Source organism: Micromys minutus (assembly GCF_963924665.1).
Source record: "Micromys minutus genome assembly, chromosome: 4".
NCBI classification, from domain to species: Eukaryota; Metazoa; Chordata; class Mammalia; order Rodentia; family Muridae; genus Micromys; species Micromys minutus.
This window is the reverse complement of record NC_137973.1, coordinates 32,965,486-32,985,752: the sequence shown is the minus strand read 5'-3', so window position 1 is coordinate 32,985,752 and position 20,267 is coordinate 32,965,486. Positions and strand designations below refer to the sequence as shown.

Below are 20,267 nucleotides of genomic sequence, written 5' to 3'. Positions count from 1 at the left end.
CCTCCTCAATTCTTGCCCCAGCATACATTCCCCACTTCTGTGGAAGGCACTTGGCTCCAAGCACCTGTCTACTGGTCACATCCTATTGTCAGGGATGGAGGAATGACTCCATATTATGGCAATTCTGGGTGGATGAATACTTTCCCCTCAGAAGCATTTCTTTATGATCAAACTAGACAAGACGATGAAAGAACCCCAGTACTGGCCTTAAGGTTCAGGATGAGGAAGACTTAAGTTTCTCCCACCAACTGTGACATCGTGAGGCATTCACTGTGGAACCCAGGGCACCAGCGATGGAGAAGGGCAGAGTAGAATATCACTGAGCGCTGACATGGAACATTTTTTATTTTGTGATAAAAATGTTTTCATATAAATTTCATCTTAAACTACTTTTAGAATGAAACTTTAAAAAGTAAAAACAGTGTGCACATTCCTTCCTATATTTAGTCAGGAACATGCAGTCATTTTCTGGTTACTGAGTTTCTCATACAAACATATATAATGTCACTTTTCAGGGACATGTACACAAGGAAGTTGCCGAAGTACCAAAAGAGTTAAGGGTGGGGGGCCTCAGGACATAGACATGTGTCCTTCCAAACAGTCCTACATTCAACGCGCTGGTTAAAGTCCGGGTCCTGAGATCTCACATGGACAGAACTTTACACCTTTGGTTCTTTTCTATACAAGACTTCAAGTGGCCAAGTTTAACAAAAAGATATAACCAACTCGTGCTGACGGCATTCATTAAAATCTTTAGCTCAGTCTTTCTTTCCTTCAATCCCCCCACCATCGAATAAGTAAGAAAACGATGCTTAAAACAAAACAAACAAATTAAAAAATATCCTCAAAGGCAGGTAGGAGTCAAAGAAAGAATTCATATGAATAAAAATAAGTCCAAAACAGGGATCTGGGATCTGTGTATGGAATAAAGGATGTGCCCATACAACCTTAGCCTCTGATTCAGATCCCAGGAGAAAGGGATCACCCACCCCTCTTCCCTTTCTTAGACACTACACAGAACAAGAATTCTAACCTCCAAGGGACTGACTGGCAGTGTCTTCATTTCTGTAGCCTGTGGTCTACAATGGCAGCTTTCACACGCCTCCTCCCAAACCCAAAGGATCCTCTTTGACAGATCCTTGGAGGAGAAACAGCAAGTTTGTTCTTTGTGTCCGGGGCGGGGACGGGAGACCCCAGACCCAGTGGCTGGATCTTGGCTGCTGTTTGCAGGCAGTAGTACTAGAGCTTTAGGGCAGCGAGGTCCACGCACAGGTTCTCTTTCTCTGGGACTAACTGGTGGGTACATGAGATAGTCACCACTGAGGGTAATAAAATGTCTGTATTACGTGAAAGGAATTATTACCCCATGACAATCAAGTCAAATGACCAAACTTCATCTGCCATAGACCAGGACAGACAAATAGTGTCGTTAATTCAATGAACTTGGATGGGACTAAAATCCTCACTTGTTTATAGGCTGCCATGGTAACAGATACATGGGTTACTAAGGTCACAATAAGGGCACTTATTTCAACTACTGCAGGAATAAAGACTATTATTAAAACATCAACAACAAATAACCCCTCCCCCCAGGTGATCCACCTAATAATATACACAAATGCTCCAGAAGAACTCATTTCCCTGTGTCATGGGCACCATGGCACCAGGAAGCAGTGACGGCATAGTCGTACAGAAGTTACTAGCTGGCCCAGGGGAAGGTGGAGAAAACCATCACCCTAGATTTACAACAGATAAATCTGCTCTTGAGAGTCTGGGAAGTCACTGAGACCACAATAGAGGAAGCAGGGTTGGATGAGGTACCATCTGAATCTGAACACAAGGACAATGAAGAACCATCATCATCTGAAGGGATTCTAGAAAAGGAAGAAAATGCAGCAACGACTAGCAAAGGCTGCCTCATGTGTGCTCAGTCCATTCTCCACGTCTGGAACCCAAACACAGATTCCATGTCTTTACAGAGAACCTACTGTGTGCTCCAACTGCTCAGATCACACAGTGTGGAAGGAAATTGATAACTGGCTTCTGATCTGAAAGGAAAGTGGTCCTAAGGAAGTTGACAGTCACTGGGTTCCCCTGCGCCCCAGGCAAGTTCTGTCCTAAAAGGCAAGGGCAAACGCAGGGGCATTTTCTTCTGTGGGCATCTCTGAGGAGCAGTGCAGCAGCCAAGAGCACCTTCATCTGCTGGACCAATGAGTCCTAAGATCTGGGGATAAATGTGCTTCACAGTGGCTGTAATGGAGGGCCTGTAAGTGGGTAACTCCTTTTTGAGCAAGTTAGCTTATTTCTTGGACATTCCAACATTTATCCCCTTTTCCTACTTTACAACAAAATGAGAGGAACAGCATAGTACCTAAGCCTCCTAGAGTATAATTTCATACTGACTAGGCCAACAAACAGAAGAACAACTCATGTCCTTCTCCTGATGAGTGTATATGGGGCCCCATATAAAGGGGAGAGAAATTAAGGTGCAGGTTTAGGAGGCTTCTGTTCTCCAAATATTTTGCTTTTTCATTCCTTCTAGGAATGGGACATGAAGGTTGCAGTGTGTGCATTTTCCACAGAAGCATACTTCAGAGGCCAAAGCTGAAACCCATGACCAGAATAAACCCTGGGAGGCTCCTTGGGTGATGGGAATGTGCGAATGGGAGGCTGAAGTTGTTTTCCAGGTCAGGAATGATTAAAAGCACAAAACACATATTGACGAGATCGACCACAGACATGCGCAGAGGAAAGCACTGAGTGACAAGACCACGCCCAGGGCTGAGAAGATTGAAGATGTCAGCCAAGACAGAATCCCAGGGTGCAATTCTCAGTTCAACTCTAGAGCACAAGCTCCACATGGAGTCAGAAGCCCCCAGGGCTTAAAATGCTGCTCAAGCTGCAGGAATGTCTGGAAGGTAAAGGCATCCGTCTTATTCTCCACAAGAGAGCGAGGAGTCTCAAGGCTGGTATTCATGGTGCATCTCCATGAACTTGCAGGACGGGCAAAGGTCAGTAGGAGCTGCTGAGCTCTCCACTAAAACTGCACAGATACTCAGTGAAGATGAAAATAATGCTTCTCATGCTTGTCTGAAGTGTGGGGCATCTTCTCTCCTCCTGTCTCCAGAAGCTGGTTAGAGGTTTCTTCATTTCTCTTCGGAGAACCTTCACTCGTCCCTCAGCAGTATGTGTGAAAGGCACTTCCGTCTCTACGGCTGAGGCAGTCTTCATGCATAAACCTGCATGTTGCTGTGTGGTGGCTCGGACATGTGTGTTCCAGGTCCCCGCTGACCACCTCCCCCACCTCCAGGAGTTGGGCTGGTGGTCACATCTGACCAGTCAGATGCAGAGTGTGGTGAAGAGCTTGACCACTGGTCAGGAGACTCTGGGGATGGTGTCAGGTACGGGTGCTCACCCTGGAGGTGACCACCATGGCTGGGGGTTCGCTCAGCAGCATTTGAGGAGGCATAACTGTGTTGGGAAGGGGGTGTGGGGTATTTGCCCACAGAGGCTGGGAAAGGATGATAGGTTGGGACAATGGTCTGAGCTACCTGCCCCTCCTGCTGGGGCATCATGGTAGGTGGGAAGGCCACACTGGGCAAACGGGCCATCTCTGGGATCTGGTACATAGAGGGCAAGGGGCCTGCAACAGCTGGAGGGCAGCTGGACTGTGTCTGGGGAGCTCCAGCTGCCTGGGCAATGCTGCCTTTGGGGATGAGCTGGAAAGTCACAATGGGAGGCAAGGGCTCCCGCTGGGTGGAGATGTGCTTTCCTTCTTGAGGTCTGCTCTGGGGAGCCGCTATGCCAGGGTGGGCTCCCTCTGCAGGAGCCAGGACCATGCCAAACATTTCATTGTACTGGGTCTCATTCATCCAGTCTGCCGGGACAGGAACGGGATGCAACCTGCCCAAGCTTCCTGCACTGCCACTACCTGGGGGGACGATGTGGTGGTGGGATAACAACTGGCTGACTGAGGGGAGCACGGTGCTGGCTCCAGGAGCCAAAGGCTGCATTTCATGAAGGTTAGAGAAAGACAGTGCATGCTGTGCATGCACTGGGGCAGCCGGGGCGGCAGCAGCCAGCAGAGGGGTGGGTGAGGCCTGCAAGATTCCAGGTGATGTGATCATGGGAGAGGGTGTGGCATCAGAAACATATGTGTGAGGGGACTCGAGTGAATCGACAGGGGATAAAGTCACTGAGCTCTCGGACAGCTGGACTTTCTCGTTCAGACACTTCTTCCTTCGGCTCCCCTTGGCATCCTTGGCCTCCTTGGCAAGGTTAGGCAGGCTCGTGGGCATGGCACTCTTGGTGTTGGGCCGTCTAGCCTTCTTACCCATTGGGGTGTGCTTCAGACTGAGGAAAGACCTGTTGGGCCCACAGAGGACAGGCGAGAGAGCAGAAGTCAAGACAGTCCCCGGAGGGCTAGGAGTCACGTTATACTCGTCCAGGAGGCGAACGATGTCATGGTGCATGCGGTCCCGAGCCACATCCCGGGGAAGGCGGTCCATGTGGTCTGTGATGTCCCGGTTGGCAAAGTGGTCCAACAGGATTTTGGCTGCTTCATAACTTCCCTCTCGGGCAGCAAGAAACAAAGGTGTCTCCTCCTGAAGAAAGACCGTAGAACACATTTTAATAATAATACCCAGGGAACACAAAAATGTTCCTAACCTTTACTCTTTTAGAATCTTCATAGTACTTTTTCTAAGTGCTTCTATGAAATACCATGGACAGGCAGTATCTCTTCCTACATGTTGTGTATCTGACTTCCCCAGACATCTCATCTCTCCCAGGAGCACCAGCTTCTTAGGGACCAGTGGCCTGAAGCGGCCTCAGAGCCAGAGCCTCACTTAAGAGAGATGGACTGTGAACATGCAGTGCTGAGAGGAACTCAGGCTACCAAGAAGAAAGAGAGGAGGGAGACCAAAGTATACAAAAAATCCAGAGCGCTAAAGGAGGGGGCGGTGAGACCTAAGGGAGGGAATTAAAGGAAGGCAGTAAACACAGGAGGAATAAAGGAGGAGCCCTGACATGAGGGGGCAACAACAGGCAGCTCAAACACAAGTGTACCTTGGTATCCAAGAACAGAGACGCAAACTACTGCCCACAGAGAAGGGAGAGAGTGTGAGAAACAGTGTGAGCATGTTCCAGAGAAGACAGCCTACTGAAGGGGAAGGGCAGGGAGGGTGCGCCAAGTGATTTCCAGGACGCTGTGAAGAGCACCGAACAGCCAGGGGCTGCCTCCCAACAAGCCACACCCTCCCTCAGGTGTCTGGAGTTGGCTGGAGGGGCCTGACGGTGCTGTGAGCGTGCTCAGGCTGAGCTAAGAGCTGTACCTTATTGTCCTGCATGTCTCGGTTGGCACCATTCTTCAACAGCAAGAGCGTCGCCTCCACATTATTAACAGCAGCTGCCCAGTGGAGGGCAGATTTTCCTGCAGGGGAAACGTGTGTAAGTATGGCACTAAGGAAAGTGCTGTGTTGTTTTTATTTAGTTTTTGTTTCCCAGGAAACTCTGAACTCCTAGAGAACAGAGAGACGTCAGTGGCCAAGGGAACCTATAGGAAAGCACACTGTATTTCCCTTCCTTCTGTTCTGAAAACACTTCAGCACAGGCTGGGAGCCTTTAGGTGACAGGATCCCTGGTGTGTGACATTCATGTCCTCCACATGCCCAAGCTTCACATACTGAAGATAAGAAACATTTTACTATATGCCAAATGCATATTTAGGATATGTCATAAACCCCCAGGAATCCACTCCCATAGTAAGAGTGGTTATGGCTAGGAACCCACAGGCAAACTTTTCAAGAACTTTCTTCGAAGTCCAAGAACCCTCATACTGAAGACACTAAGCCCAAAGCCCTTCTCTTTCTTAGCACAGGGACTCCTACTGCCCCAGTTCTCTGAAGGAAGTGTGTGCAGTGGGAAAAGAATAAGGGACTCTCTGGCTTCAGATCTGAGAAAGTCCTCTCAGGGGCGGGGAGCTTAGAGACGGGCTCTGCAGACTGAGCCAAGGCCTTGTCCCTACCATGGTCATCCACTGCGTTCACATCTGCTTGGCAGTTGATCAGCTCTGCCACCATGCCCTCCACAGCCAGGCGGGCAGCCAGAATCAGGGGGGTAGTGCCATCGTTCATTCTGGCATCTAGATCGGTTACCCGGTTACGGATCAGAATCTAGAAGAGAAGCAGAGAAAAGTGTCCGTCAGATGAAGAAGAATGAAACACGAGTATTCAAACTGAGGTGTCCCTGGGGGCATGCTATCTTTATGCCCTGGAAGCTATAATGGCTAATCATTAGGTATTTGCTGAATAAGTGGATGAACCACTGTAGATGATCAGGATGCACTGGCCCCTAGGATGATGTTCTGCTTTCTAAGGAAAGGAAAATGTGTGTATAGCTGTCACAACTTCAATCATAGGTCAGTTAGAATGTTTCCAATTTCCTCATTGGGTTAAAATACGAGTACCAAGGAATACATTACACACTCATGTTGGAGATTAGCCGTAGGCCCACAGGCAGGCAAAGCTAGAGAGAGTTAGCACTAATCCAAGGATTTGGACCAGTTACTGCTCCCATCTGACCTGTGCATTTGGGAGACATCACTGCACTTCAAAATATTGCTGATTAGGATTCAGAACCCCGTTGCTGACTGAATCACTCACTGGCTACTCAAAGTAGGTCAGCTGGCCTTTTCTGTCTAGCATAACTAGTTTCTCAAAGACGTCTGGATGAGTTCGATGAGCTGGTAAGTGTTAGTAAAGCTGAAACACCACAGGCCTGTAAGAGTTATTGTGTGTGTGTTGGAGGTCTGAGGACAACCTGCAGGAATCAGTTCTCTTTTTACTAAGTGAGTCCTGGGGACGGAACTCTGGTTCTCAGATGGGTGGCAAACACCTGTGGTGTTCTGGATGAAATATTTGCTCCCAGTAAGGCTTGGGCATTTGATTTCGGCCCCGGCTGCTCACCATTTGGGAAAGGCGAGGAGGTAAACCACAGGGGTTTGCTCTGAGGTTTGAAAAAGACGTGTGCCATTCCCAGCAGCTCTCTACCTCCTGTGTGTGGTTCAAGATGTGAGCTCTCCCGTCTCTGCCCCATGCCCTCGCCCCACCGGTATGAATCTGAGCCTCTGGAAGCATAGGCTCCATTAAACTCTTTCCATTATCCTAAGCTGCCTTGGTAGCCACCTCAGTCTTCATATTCAAACCAACTCTTGGATCTTTACCTGGAAGACACCTTGGGCATCTGCTGCGACCGCAGCATGAAGAGGACAGCGGCCCATGTTGTCCTGGGCATTGGCATCTGCGCCGGCATCCAGGAGGCGTTTGGCAGCATCAGCTCTAGAATAGCGGGCTGCAAGGTGCAGGGCCATCTCCCCAGTGCGGTCTGTCTGAGCCTGAAGGCTGGCCCCTTGGTAGACCAAGTCTGTGATGATGTTGGCAGAAGAGTCCTCAGCATCTTCATCTTCATCACTCAGGTCTGAGCTGCCTCCTCGGAGAGAGGCCAGCATCAGTGGAGTACACCCATCTGTAGAAGGGAAAGTCCAAACACATCCAAATTAAGCCCTTACTGCAACAGTTCCACGGACCCACACCCTGCTATGAGTGGGAACTCTGCAGCTTGGAGTAACTAGGACAGGTCTTATGTGACAATGCCAGCCAGCTATGTGAAGAATGTGACAAAGCAGTGCCTTCTGCCTAAGGTTTTTCCTTAAACTGATAAACTTTTCTGCTAGGGTTAAGTGGTATTATGACATCTCAAACTAGACAGCATTTTAAATTGACAATGTACGGTAAGACAGGAACTACAGCAGCCCCCGTGCTCTGCAGTGGGATACAGTGGCGCCCACAGACACAGACTTGAATGCTTAGTTAACAGGGAGTGGTGCTATGTGAGAGGATTAGGAAGTGTGCTCTTGTTGGAGGAAGTCTGTCACTGGGGGGTAGATTCTGAGATTTCAAAATCCCATGCCAGACCCAGTCTGTCTGTCTGTCTGTCTGTCTGTCTGTCTGTCTGTCTCTCTCTCTCTCTCTCTCTCTCTCTCTCTCTCTCTCTCTCTCTCTCTCAGTGTCTCTTTACAGCAACAGACCAGTGACTAAGACAGATACTATTTTTCTCTCCCCTGAACTCTAACTTGTTTAATTGCTTGCTCTCAGCATGCTGTATACAAAGCTCTGTAAAATCCTTCTCTTTTAATTGGAAAAAAATTAGGAATTTATTTAATGAGTGTGTTTGCCTACATGTATTTCTGAAGCATGTGCATATAGTGCCCATGCAAGCCAGGAAATGGTGTTGGATCCTCTGGAACTGAAGTGTAAGTCATCACATGGGTGCTGGGAACTGAGACCAAGTCCTCTGTAAGAGGAACAAGCGCTCTTAACCACTGAGCCCTCTCTCTGGCCCACGATTTAAACATAGTTAAATATTTATCTTATTGTATGTGTATGATATGTGCACATGTGCCCTAGCACATAAATTACTGGTATGGTGTGTATGTATGCATACATGTAAGTGAGTGTGCGTGCACAGATGTGCCATAACATTCATATAAAGGCCAGAGGACAAACTTCGTCCAACTTTGACATGGATCCTGAGGCTTCAACTCAGGTGGTCAGACTTCCATAGCAAATACTTTTACCCACTGAGAAACCAATGTCATTGTCTTGTCCCCAGGTTCATAATTTCCGCATGACAGTATTTCTCGCATATTCATTTCCTCATGCTCACTTAGTGTCTGGAAGTGCTGACCAACCACACAGAACTAAAGAGGGCGAGGCTGCTACTGACCTGGGCCCCGGACATTCACGTCCAGCACGTCCACGTGCTCCGCCTGAGGAGGAGTGAGTGCCAGGGATGGGGTCCGGCGGATGTCTGCAGCCTCCAGGTGCTGCTGTGTCCAGGGACGTCGATCAATGGGGTCATCTTCTGACAGCAAAGCCTCATCCTCAGCCTGGATAGGGAAAGTAGTGTTCCCACATTAACCCGAGCCCTTCAGTAGCTGCTGACGAGAGCCTTCTGCCATCTCCTAACCTGCCTGAGATGGTCTCTTGCATCTTTTCTGATTCCTATTTGCTCCTCAAATGAAATGAGATTTTAATCTTCTTGGCCTTAAAAAGTGGTTTTCTTTACTCAGCTGACCATGTGGTATGTGCTACCTGGCACTGTATTACCAGCCGACCGTGTACTATCTTTCTTTTTTAAAAGAATTTAAATTTAGTGTGCACAACAATGGGTACATTCCCCTCACACCCCTTTCCGGTCTTCTCTACAAATGGTGCCCCTTGTGGGCACTATCTCTGCTCTATCTGTCTTCTATAGCTAAATACAGGCTCTGCGCGTCAGAGAAAGCATGCACCATTTTGTTTTTCTTTCAGCTGGAAGGTTCTTGAGAAGACACATAAGCCCTGCTCAAGATTGCCTGCCTGCCTTAAGACAGTATTCAGAGCAAGTACTGAGGAGAGGGTGGGGAGAAGTCAGCATCTGCCCTTTATCTGTAACAGGAGATAGGCAAGAGGCACTCTAGCAACTCAGAGAGAAAGAGCTGCTGCTGTTGTTATTGCTAGCCTATAGACAAGGAATATCAAATACCAAGAGGTTTGAGTCACTGCAACACAGTAGCAGGCTTTTGGAGCTGAATTCAGTTCTCTTGACAAGAGCAATGGCTCTTTCAGTTTTTGGAGATTATAATATAATTACATCATTTCTCCCTTCTCCTCTCCAAATCCTCCCATATACCCCTCCATGCTCTCTTTCAGATCCCGGTTTCCTTAATTATTAATTGTTGTTAAATGCTTATATATTCCTTAATATGACCTGCTCAGTTTGTATAATGTTATCTCTATATATTTTCAGGGCAACTAAAGCAGTATGTTGTCATTTGTTTATTTTATTTGGCTTTAGAGGTAGCTCAGGCTGGCCTTAAACTTAGATTCCTGTGAATCCGCCTCTAGAATGCTGCTTTAAAGCAATGTTTTTAACTATCACGCTCAGTGACCTCCCAAGAAGTTAAAAGTCTTGGCTTTGTTCACTGGATAAGTCCATCTCTTCTTACAGAAGTGCCAGAGATGTATCCATAAATGGAACTGTGAGTACCACACCACCAGTCCTGACTTAATAATTGTAAGCGTGACACCTGAGCCAGAAGGCAGGCTGGCTTACGATTTTAAAGGGTCTTCTTGAAGAATATGCATGAGCAACAAAGCCTGTCAGTGCTCTATGAGTCCCTGCTGCTAACGGGGTCCGGGAAAGATAGAAACTGAGTGTGATCACATGACCGAAGTGTGATCACATGACCGCAGCTAGCCGGCTTGCCTAGGACCGCTTACCTTGGCTTTCTTTGGCTGGGGTCCCTCATCATCAATCCAATGTTCACTTGTCCCAGAACCAATCAGGTTAGCCTCTGACACTTGCACTGAGAGATTTCTGATGGTCATTCAGGGGAGAAACAAGAGCCAAGGTTATGGCTGAACAAACAGTGGCTTTCCACACTTCCCCAGCACATGCCCGTGCTACCCTCTGACTTGGTCCAACGACGGGATAAGATGCACAGCACTTTTTCAAAATTACATTAATATTTTTCAGAATTAGGTGAGCATGAGAGTTCAGGGGTCTACGGATCCCACCGCAGCTGCAGTTACAGGGCTTGTAAGCCACCCATTGTGGGTGCTGGGAACTGAACCCAGGTTGGTTCGTGCTCTGGACTACTGAAGTATTTCCTCCAGCATAACATGAAGAAGTCAGCTCCATCCGTCTACCATGTGGGGCACCGGGGATCAAACTCAGGTCAGCAGGCTTGGTGGGGGCGGGGGGACTTTCACCTACTGAGCCACCATCCCAGCCCCAATGGGCAATGTCTGATATGACATTACTGAGCACTCATCCTTTCTCTTCTCACTCAGAGACTACATCAAAAGAGGCTGCAATACGTGTGCGCACAATGCTCACAGACTTGGACAGGCCACCAAGATGGTCAGGGTGACTAAAGCTGGAGTTTAGAATCTGAAAGGCGAGTCAGTAATGTGCCCTTCTGCTCATCTCTGCTCATCCCTGTGGACAGTGGCTTATTGAAAGACCCTCTTACTTCAGCCCCACGGCATCCTGCCCCACGGGTTCTCGGCGCTTGTGATTGCTAGAGTCACGGCGGAGGGTGAACCCTTCAGGCAGCCAGAGGAAGCCATGCTTGCGTTTTCGTTTTGCCAGGATGACTCCCAGCAGGATGATGAACAGGATGATGACAACAGCAACCGCAAGCAGATAGAGAAGCGAAGCACTTACAGGAGCCTCCGACTCACCTGGAAGTTTAGAGATAGAGACAGTGATGTAGAAACAGCAACCTCTTCCTACCAGGGAGGGGGAGCCCCAGTGAGGTCCCTTCTCAGCCTTCCCCCTTTAACACTAATGTCACTCACTGATAACAGACACCAGAGGGTAGGACAAGGTCCCTTGGATGGCATGAGAAGCCAGGAGAGCAGCTGCAGCATCTGTGTTCTTGAAGCACTGGTCTGAATCTTGAACACACTGTCTGTTGTCAATTTCCAGAAATACCTTAGAGCTTAGAGGGAGGATGGGGGAGGAAATGAAGGGTCAGGTCATCAGAAAGGCTCGTACGATCCACCCTTCCCTCCCTCAGCATCACTTTTCCATCGGGAGAAAGGACTCAGAAAGTAGGATGTTTCAGATGCTGGACTTGGACTCCTGCCTGAGAGGACTGACGACCTGTAGTCCAGCTGACATAGGTCTCCAGCTGGGTGACAAGTAACACGTAGCCAGGGAAGCGGGTCCTAGTGGTCCCCAGCCCTGCCTGCTCAAAGCTGCTTAGTCCTTACTCGTTCTCCTACGTGTCTACACTCTCATCCCGGCAAGGAGAAGGCTGAAAGGTACCCGCTCTCTGAGGATTACTGTTTGTGTCGAGCACAGGCATGAACGGCATTTAAAAAGAGGTGACAATGAATCCAAAGACACATCATGGATAAAGGTTCTCAGCAACTGGAGAAACAGTATGAATCCCAGGTTTGAGAAGTCCTTTCTGACACTGGCCTCTTTCTTGCTTAGCTGATCTTTAGGATCCTTCAATCAAGGCAGATCTTTACCCTTATGGACATCTGTGTTACATGAAGGGGTACTCTGTTTAAGCTTTTCATTTTGATGGGCTGAGTATCTGTACTATGAATCAAAGCGTCCAGCTTTATGAATTCACTTGGAAGCACTGGTCCTTTGGGAATTTCTAAGTCCAGAAGCACAAACCTACCCGATCGTCTCCTGCTCCTGCTCATCAGGAAGAGACCTGCGTGCTGCCTTCTGCTTCTTCATGGCAGCTGATTTCTCCCCAAAGTAGGGGTACACCATGAGGGCGCCCTGAGAGTCCTGTTTAATGCGTAAGTTGGTGTGGAGCAAGGTGCCCAGGTCCCTCAAGAAGCTCCGGGAATCCTTTAGCAGCTGTTCAGGGGGCAGGAGCACCACGATGACAAGGGTGCCCTCCGCCAGGTTCTCAGGCTGGTCCGCAGCACAGTCCAGCCCATCCCAGCCACACTCCTCGCTGTTGCATCCCTTATCACAGTGGTTGTCTTTGAAGTGGTCTGCACAGTATTTGTCGTACCTAGTCAGGAGAGAGGAGGCGGGCGTCAGAACACACTGACTGGAGCCTCAGCATCCAATCTGAATGACTGCGGACTTTCCTATCCATTGTTTCTGGCTCATTTCCAGCACCCCAACTTCTAGAGAAACTTACCAATAAATCATGTACCCCAACACCATGGGCTATCCAGCTGTACCACTCAACACTGCCTGTGCCTCCGGGATGGGGAATGATGTTATACTCATCCGGCAAGTGTTTAGCGGGTCCCACTCAGCCAATCATACTAGGAGGGCAGAAAGTTGTATAACACATATCTGTGGCTCGCACTTCCTTCTCCTTCACTGACTCAGTAAGAGCAAAGGGTTCTAGAGGTGGAAGGTGTTCAAGCTTGCCCCAGACTTACAACTATCTAAGTGCTATTCAGAGAAGTAGGCCAACATGGTCTTTCTTTCTCTTTCCAGAGTAAGACAATTATAGAAGTAAGGGGCAGGGAGATGTTCATACAGATGTTCAAATCTGTGTGTGGTGGTGCATGCCTATAATGTCAGCACTTGGGAAGGCAGAAGGAGGGTCAGGAGTTCTAGACTCAGGAGTTCAGGACCAGCCTGTGCTACATGGGACCCTGACCACACACACACACACACACACACACACACACACACACACACACACACACAATATTGTGTATATACAAAACTACCACTGAAATGTCAGGCAAAAGAAAGAGAACTCCAAAGGTCCTTTTGAGGCATAACTGGTTCTCTCTCCTCCTTTCTTCACCCATCCCAAACCTTTGTCATTTGAACCATTTGGAGGGACTTGCCATCTGCTTGATTAAAAACAGGCATCTGAAACAGCTGTGTATATTCTTGGCAAGTTCTTGACACCCAGGAAAGACCACTAACAACACCTGTGCCTCACAGAGCTGCTGAGGCTCTCTTGGGTTGAGTGCAGTGGAAAGTTACCACATGGACCTGCAGCTCTGATGACTGGGAGAGAGCTATGAGGCCTGGGCTCATCCCTAAGCTCATGCTTCCTAATGACATGAGAAAATCAAGCTAGTCTCAAGACACAGATGAGCAAAGACAGAGTGGTACAGACCTTTCCACCATCCTGCAGCAGGCCAGGCTGGAGGCTGCCTGAGAGTGGCAACGCCACTTCCAAGGTTATTTCCCCCATGGTCGCAAGAGCAGCATGTGAGAAGGCAGAGATAGGCAGAGAGAAGGGATGTTATGCAGTGAGCAGTCCCAGCCCTCTGTCAGCAAGAGAAAACAGGGCAGCGTGCGACGGGACAAGGCTGGCACCATCTGAAAGGCAGAGGCGGCTTGGGCCGAAGCACTGAGTGGTTAGGAGCAAGAGCAGGAGGCCGAGTGTGTTAGTGACAGCCCCCTCGGCTCCCAGAGGCCCGGGATCTTACTTGCAGGTCTTGCTATTCTTCTGGCATTCGAAGTTGTCGAACAGGCACTCTGCAGTGTTGCACAGCTCGTCACACTGATTGTTGATGTACTCCCAGCAGCGAAGCGAGGAGGTGCAGTTGGCCCAGGGGTCCTCCATAGTGAGGGAACAGTCACCTCCGTCCCACTGGCAAGCATGACTGTTGCAGGCCTCGTCACAGATGCCGTCCCGAGCCTTGTCAGCACAGTACTGGCTCAGACAGGTAGCGGGAGGGGTGCTGGTGGGGGCTGTGTAGAGCTCACAGTGGCTGCCCCAGAACGGTGGGGAGCAGCGGCAGGAGTAATAAGGCGGCTGGCGCTGAGGGTAGCAGGTGCCGCCGTGCTGGCAGGGGTTACTGGCACAACCTGACTCGCAGTCCTTGGGGTTCGGGCAGAAGCAGCGGGGCCCCGAGGAAGTGTGCACACACTGCTCCCCTCTCCTGCACCTCACTTGTCCACAGCTGCTCTGGCATCGTGCCCCGGAGAACCCCTGTAAGACAAGGTGAGGAAGTGGGCATGGCAGATGGTCCTCAGCGCCTGCCCCACTTCCCCTACACTCCTAGGGAGAGAAAGACTGGATACGGCAATATTCACCCGTGTCCTAAAAGTGACCTCTCAAAATCAGCCAACAGGTGGGGGCTGATGGCTCGTGGGATGAATGTGGCACGCTGTCACGTTAAGGTCCTTACTAGACAGGTGTCCTCTAAGTATCACCCCACAGGGCACTCTCTGTGTAAGGGAACTTCCGGCCTTTGGCACTGGCAAAAAATAAAATCAAACTTCCTTCCAGTTCCAGAAGCGCTTACTCGCCAGTGGTTGCTGCTAAAGAACAGGAGCACAGAGGGGCACTGACCTAGCGTGGGCAGGGAGGCTGCCGCAGCACCAGGGCAAGACTGGAAGCCAAGGGCGCTGGCCCCATTTCAAGGGGACAGTAGACCACTTGTGGTTGCCCCTTAATGCCCAGAAGGCTGACAGACTTGACTGGGAAGCTTAGCTACTGAGTGTGCCGGAACAACTAAACATGGGGAAGACCCAGACCACCTTCAAGGCACTAACACCCTAGCGTTCTTCTAGGGGGCACGAAAACACAGGCTCAGGTCCAGCTTCATAGAGCATTTGGAAGAGGGTACATCCCTAACATCAGCAACAGGCCACTTACAGGGGGACAACGACAAATGAAGCCATCAGGCATGTTTTTAGCCACAGCACAAGTCCCTCCATTCAGGCAAGGCTTCTGAGGACAAACGTCTAGGAAGGTTTCGCAGTGCCGGCCTGAAGAGGGAATAGAAACAACTGTTTTTAAAGCTGTAACTGTTAACTCTGAGACACTAGACACTGCCCCAGGGATGGGAAGAAGCCTCAGAGGCAGCAAGAGGCAGGGCAGGGCAGTTCTAAGCCTAAGGGCACGATGTGGACCTCAGACCAGCCCCTCAAGTACCTTGCCAAGACAGCAAGCACACAGGATCTATCTACCCCAGACCAACCCCCAAAGTCACAGGCAGAGAAGTGACACAAATTCCAATACAAACAAAGAGTAAAACCCCCTCAGAGAAAGGGAGGTCACCCCCTGGCTTTAGGACTTGTCTCGTTTGATAAGTTAAAGAACATTGTTATCAGCACTTGTTCAACTACCTCAGAAGCAGCTACATGAGGCCAATGCATGTACTGAACAGGGGACTGAACTGACAGAATTTCCATCTTTTCTTGGCTACTCTGCCTTTGTGTGGTCTGACCAAACTGCTTTAAAACACATCTGACTTTGTTCAGAGTTCATCTCCTCTAAATCTGGTTCTAAACCAGGACACCTATGAGCTGCTTCTCCCTGATCCACTGAACAGCTGGCTGGAGGGAACATGGGGCTTGGGTGGGGTCTCTTAGCAAATAGGAAAAGGGTCCTACCTGCCCCATGGTTATTTGGAGATTTAAACAAACAAACACCTTAAATGCAGTACTTTTGCTGTTCAGAATTAATAAACAAGGATTTGAGATGTCGGCCTCTGAGATCTCAGAGGCAGACACTAGGGTGAGACGCCTGGTGTGGACTGTGGCATCAGGAGCCTCTGCTGAACATTGGAGGGGACATCTCACAGCGCAGCACAGTGGGACACTTCCCACGTGGACGTGAGCAGACAGCAACTCCTGGCTGTGGGAAACTCACTCAGCTGTCCGTACAGCTCTCCCTGTCCCGCCCCTCTGCCTTTTACTTCTTTTCTAAGTTCTGCTCAGTGTTAGATATACAAGCATCCTCGGGGGCAATGAAAGAAACAGGAGCTCACACTGCCCCAACAGCCAAAACAGTTAGAAAGGCAGTCTCTTGTTTTGCATGACTGTGCGCCCAGGCGACTTTCATAGTGTGAAATCCTTCCATTTGAAGAATTCCGAGCATTGAAAAGAAGAAAAGATGGGGGGGGGGGGGGGGCAGAAAAGACAATGGAAGGCATGCAGGCTGGACAGACTCAGCATGGACCAGCATCTACACTGGACATTATCAGCTAGTAAGAGTATGCGCTGTTACCAGGCTTCCAGCATGTGAGGACATGCCCAGCATTAGAAGTCCGAGCAGGTTCCAGAAAGCACAAGACAGATTTCAAAGCCTACAACCATGTCACATCTACGCATTGGCAACTACTTTAGCTCCAAAAGTCACCAGAAGTGACTAGGTGGCTGAGAGAGCTTCTGTTCTGAGGCAGCCCTGGGCCCTCTTCATGTCGTGTGAAGAACAGGCTAGGCCCATAGCCAAGCCTTAGCCATGCATGAGGGCCTACTGCAGCTTCCCTGTGGCTCACAGCAGCTGCTTTTTGATCTTCTAAGTGTCCTCACAGGCCTCCCCGAGCTAGAAAGATGACAGGCACAGACACTGCAAAGTAACTCACCATCAGATGTCAAAAGGTACGGGGTGGCAAGTGCACCCAGAGTCAGATAAACATTTTCACATAAGAGTTTGAGAGTGTAAAGGGATCTCTGTGGGTGTGCTGAACACTACTGCAGCCACTGCAGTGTGGGTGTGCTGAATGCTACTGCAGTCACTGCAGTGTGAGTGTGCTGAATGTTACTGCAGTCACTGCAGTGTGAGTGTGCTGAATGTTACTGCAGTCACTGCAGTGTGAGTGTGCTGAATGTTACTGCAGTCACTGCAGTGTGAGTGTGCTGAATGTTACTGCAGTCACTGCAGTGTGGGTGTGCTGAACGCTACTGCAGTCACTGCAGTGTGAGTGTGCTGAACACTACTGCAGTCACTGCAGTGTGGGTGTGCTGAACGCTACTGCAGTCACTGCAGTGTGAGTGTGCTGAACGCTACTGCAGTCACTGCAGTGTGGGTGTGCTGAACGCTACTGCAGTCACTGCAGTGTGAGTGTGCTGAATGTTACTGCACAGTAGGCTTAATATGACGACAACGGCAGACTTTACGTCTTATTTAATTTATCTCAACTGAAAAATGTTAATTTTGCCCTCTACCCCAACAGATTATTTTTCATATTCTTGCCACAGCATGATATAATCCATATGCCACAAAAGAGTCTCAGGAAAGCAAAGGTAAAGTCGAGCCGAGTTACAATTCCCACGGTGTACAGGCTTAAGGAAACCTGGGCCCTGTGTCCTTGACCTAAGCTGGTCTGGCTTACTGTAGGAGGTCAGCCATTCCCATACAGACCATGGTTTGTTACTCAGGCCGTCTGCACATGACACTAGCAAGGACCGAGAGCCTCTTACCCGTGAAGGCGTTGCGGCAGACACACTGGTAGTTGTTCTTGAGCTGAATGCAGTCCAGGCTGCCCTCTGAGCTGCAAGGATTGGACAGGCATTCATTGACGTCCCCCTCACACCGCTCCCCAGCAAAGCCAGGCGAACAGCGGCAACTGTAGCCTCCAATCCGGTCCACGCACTGGCCACCGTTAAGGCAGTGGGGGCCCCCAGCACAGTCATCAATGTTCTCTTCACAAAGCAGGCCTATGAGAGAGAGAGAAAGTCATGGAATTACAAAAATCTACTGAACCCACCATTAGCAGGAGACAAATGTCCTTGTGGTCTTTAAAGATTAACTGGATTATATTCCTCTACAGTGGGACCTTTTAAATTGGGCAGGGCAAAAAGTGCTCTCAGTCCATGCCAGCCGCATGCAGTTCATGCAGCTTCTGATGAGCAACGTAAGGGGAAGTCGCACTCTGAGGTGTACTTGCTCTTCACTCAATCCAGAGCAGCTGGGACAACTGTCCCATCTCAAGGGTATGGGAGCTAAAGCTTAGGAGACACTGAGTTTTCCGTCATCTATCAACTCCAATCAAAATATGAAAACAGTTCAAAAAAGAACATACTCTAGCTACTACATGGACTATGTTAGGATTAGATTTGGGCAATAGTGTTTTATGTTTTATAAACATTGATTTTTTTTCTTTAGAGGAGAATAGGTGCACTAGGTTTTTTATTATTATTTAAAACAATAACAACACAACACAGTGGAAATATCTTGCTAAGAATTTGAATATTATTCTAGCTCAACAACATTGAATAAGCCATCTAGTTAAAATAGCCGTGAACATGTTCAGAAACAACAGAATCAGTGACTATTCACTAATTGCAAAGGTTAAAAACAAGACGACTTCTATTCCCTCACCATTTACACTTTAAGAGAAGCAAGACATGAAAAGGGGAGGCGCTACAGATGCACCTCATTGTCACTAGCAGTTTCAAAAGGCAAACGGCTGAGAGCAACAGAACCACACGTGCAGCCCCACAGGCAAGTGCTCTGAAGGACAGAGAAATGAACGGTAGACATACGTCCCCTGATTCTGCGACTCTCCATGATAAAGACATATTCACTGTATATAAATGTAATGTGATCTCAAGAAGATATCAGCAATAGTTTTTAATGGCAATCTGACTAATAAATGGTATAGAAAAATCAAATCACAGCCAGGAGAGCACAAAGCAGAGTTCTCCATGGTTGGAAGCTTCTCATGAATCGATGAACAAGACAACAGCAACAACTAGGGTGTCCATACCAGTACCCACATGCACACACAAGCTTAGAATTTGATAAGTCTTATATGTGTGCTTTAAAGAAAAACCCCTGATGTCTATCACTGGAGGACCAGTTAAGCACAATAAATAATGTCATAAAGGGGAATTCTGAAGCTATGAGAAAATTCTGAACAAGTTCCCTATTTTGATATGAAAATATTCCAATTAAGTAAAAAGGTCAAGAGAAAAACAGCATCTTTGATACATCTTCAGAGTTAAAAATGGAGGGAAAAAAACTATATTTGTATTTGGCTCCTACACACATAATGCAATTTTAAAAAATAGCCTTTGTCTTTGAAATCCTCTAGAGACACTGGAGACTGAGCTGTGAGGAGCGAGAGCACAGTGTTGAGGCAGATGAGTACACTGGGAGTATGTCCTTACTGCATGTCTTCCCATGCATGTGTGGACACATTTATCCCCGTCCACATACACAGATCACCTTATCTATTGACAGCTTAGATTAAACTGGGAACCAGAAAGTGGGAGCAAACAAAGCCAGTCCGCGTGCCCAGTCTCATGGGATATTGACATTGGGCATCATGAGTAAAATGAGCATAAAGCTTCCAAGGGCAGAACTATCAGTAATACACAGCTTATGGAGTGAGTGTGACCTCATTCTTTTAGCCTGATGCAAACAGCAGGATGGCAGAAGTGTTCCAGGAATCTACGAACTAGAGTGCAGGAGAGTCAGCAGGCAACATCCGAGGCCTGGGGTGGAGTGCTCACAACAAACACTGGAATAACTCTCACGGTATTGTGAGAGAACTCGAGTCTTTGGGGATGGTCACAGATGGACAGGATGGATAGCCAGAGAGGAAGTCAGAACTAGTACACACTGTTTCAGGCTCCTGGAAAGGTGGTGCACACAGGTATAACCCAACAAACATTCAAGTAGGACACACTGGAAGAGAACCACACTCTATAGCAGACCACTGAAAGGCAATCTTAGAAACACTGCAAAGGACAGATGCCGTGAGAGACCATTAATAAGACTCACTGCTAAGTTCTCGGTGAAGACCACAGCAGCAGTGTCGGTGAGAAGTCACATCTGAGGAGTTGGCTCAGAAACAGCCAACAGATCAATAGATATACTATATTATTATCCTGAACAGCCTCAAAGTATTTAGGAGCCAGGCAGTGGCAAACAGCTTTAATCCCAGCACTTAGGAAGCAGAGGCAGGTAGATCCCTGAGTTTGAGGCCAGCCCGGTCTACAGAGTTCCAGAACAGCCAGGAATACAG

The 20,267-nt window shown here is 48.6% G+C and overlaps 1 protein-coding gene across 1 annotated transcript in view; it reads right to left on the bottom strand.

Moving 5' to 3' along the window:
* Positions 1 to 454: 454 nt before the first annotated feature.
* NOTCH2 (notch receptor 2) overlaps positions 455 to 20,267 on the bottom strand; it is a 124,895-nt gene continuing 105,082 nt past the window's right edge. The window contains exons 23-34 of the mRNA XM_080915930.1: positions 17,716 to 17,952; positions 15,164 to 15,276; positions 13,989 to 14,494; positions 12,245 to 12,592; positions 11,406 to 11,548; positions 11,078 to 11,288; positions 10,323 to 10,419; positions 8,785 to 8,947; positions 7,223 to 7,524; positions 6,026 to 6,173; positions 5,334 to 5,431; positions 455 to 4,604 (exon numbers count right to left, since the gene is read on the bottom strand). Coding sequence (XP_080772056.1) covers positions 3,228 to 4,604; positions 5,334 to 5,431; positions 6,026 to 6,173; positions 7,223 to 7,524; positions 8,785 to 8,947; positions 10,323 to 10,419; positions 11,078 to 11,288; positions 11,406 to 11,548; positions 12,245 to 12,592; positions 13,989 to 14,494; positions 15,164 to 15,276; positions 17,716 to 17,952 — 3,743 coding nt within the window. The 3' untranslated portion in view covers positions 455 to 3,227. The remainder of the gene's footprint in view (positions 4,605 to 5,333; positions 5,432 to 6,025; positions 6,174 to 7,222; positions 7,525 to 8,784; positions 8,948 to 10,322; positions 10,420 to 11,077; positions 11,289 to 11,405; positions 11,549 to 12,244; positions 12,593 to 13,988; positions 14,495 to 15,163; positions 15,277 to 17,715; positions 17,953 to 20,267) is intronic.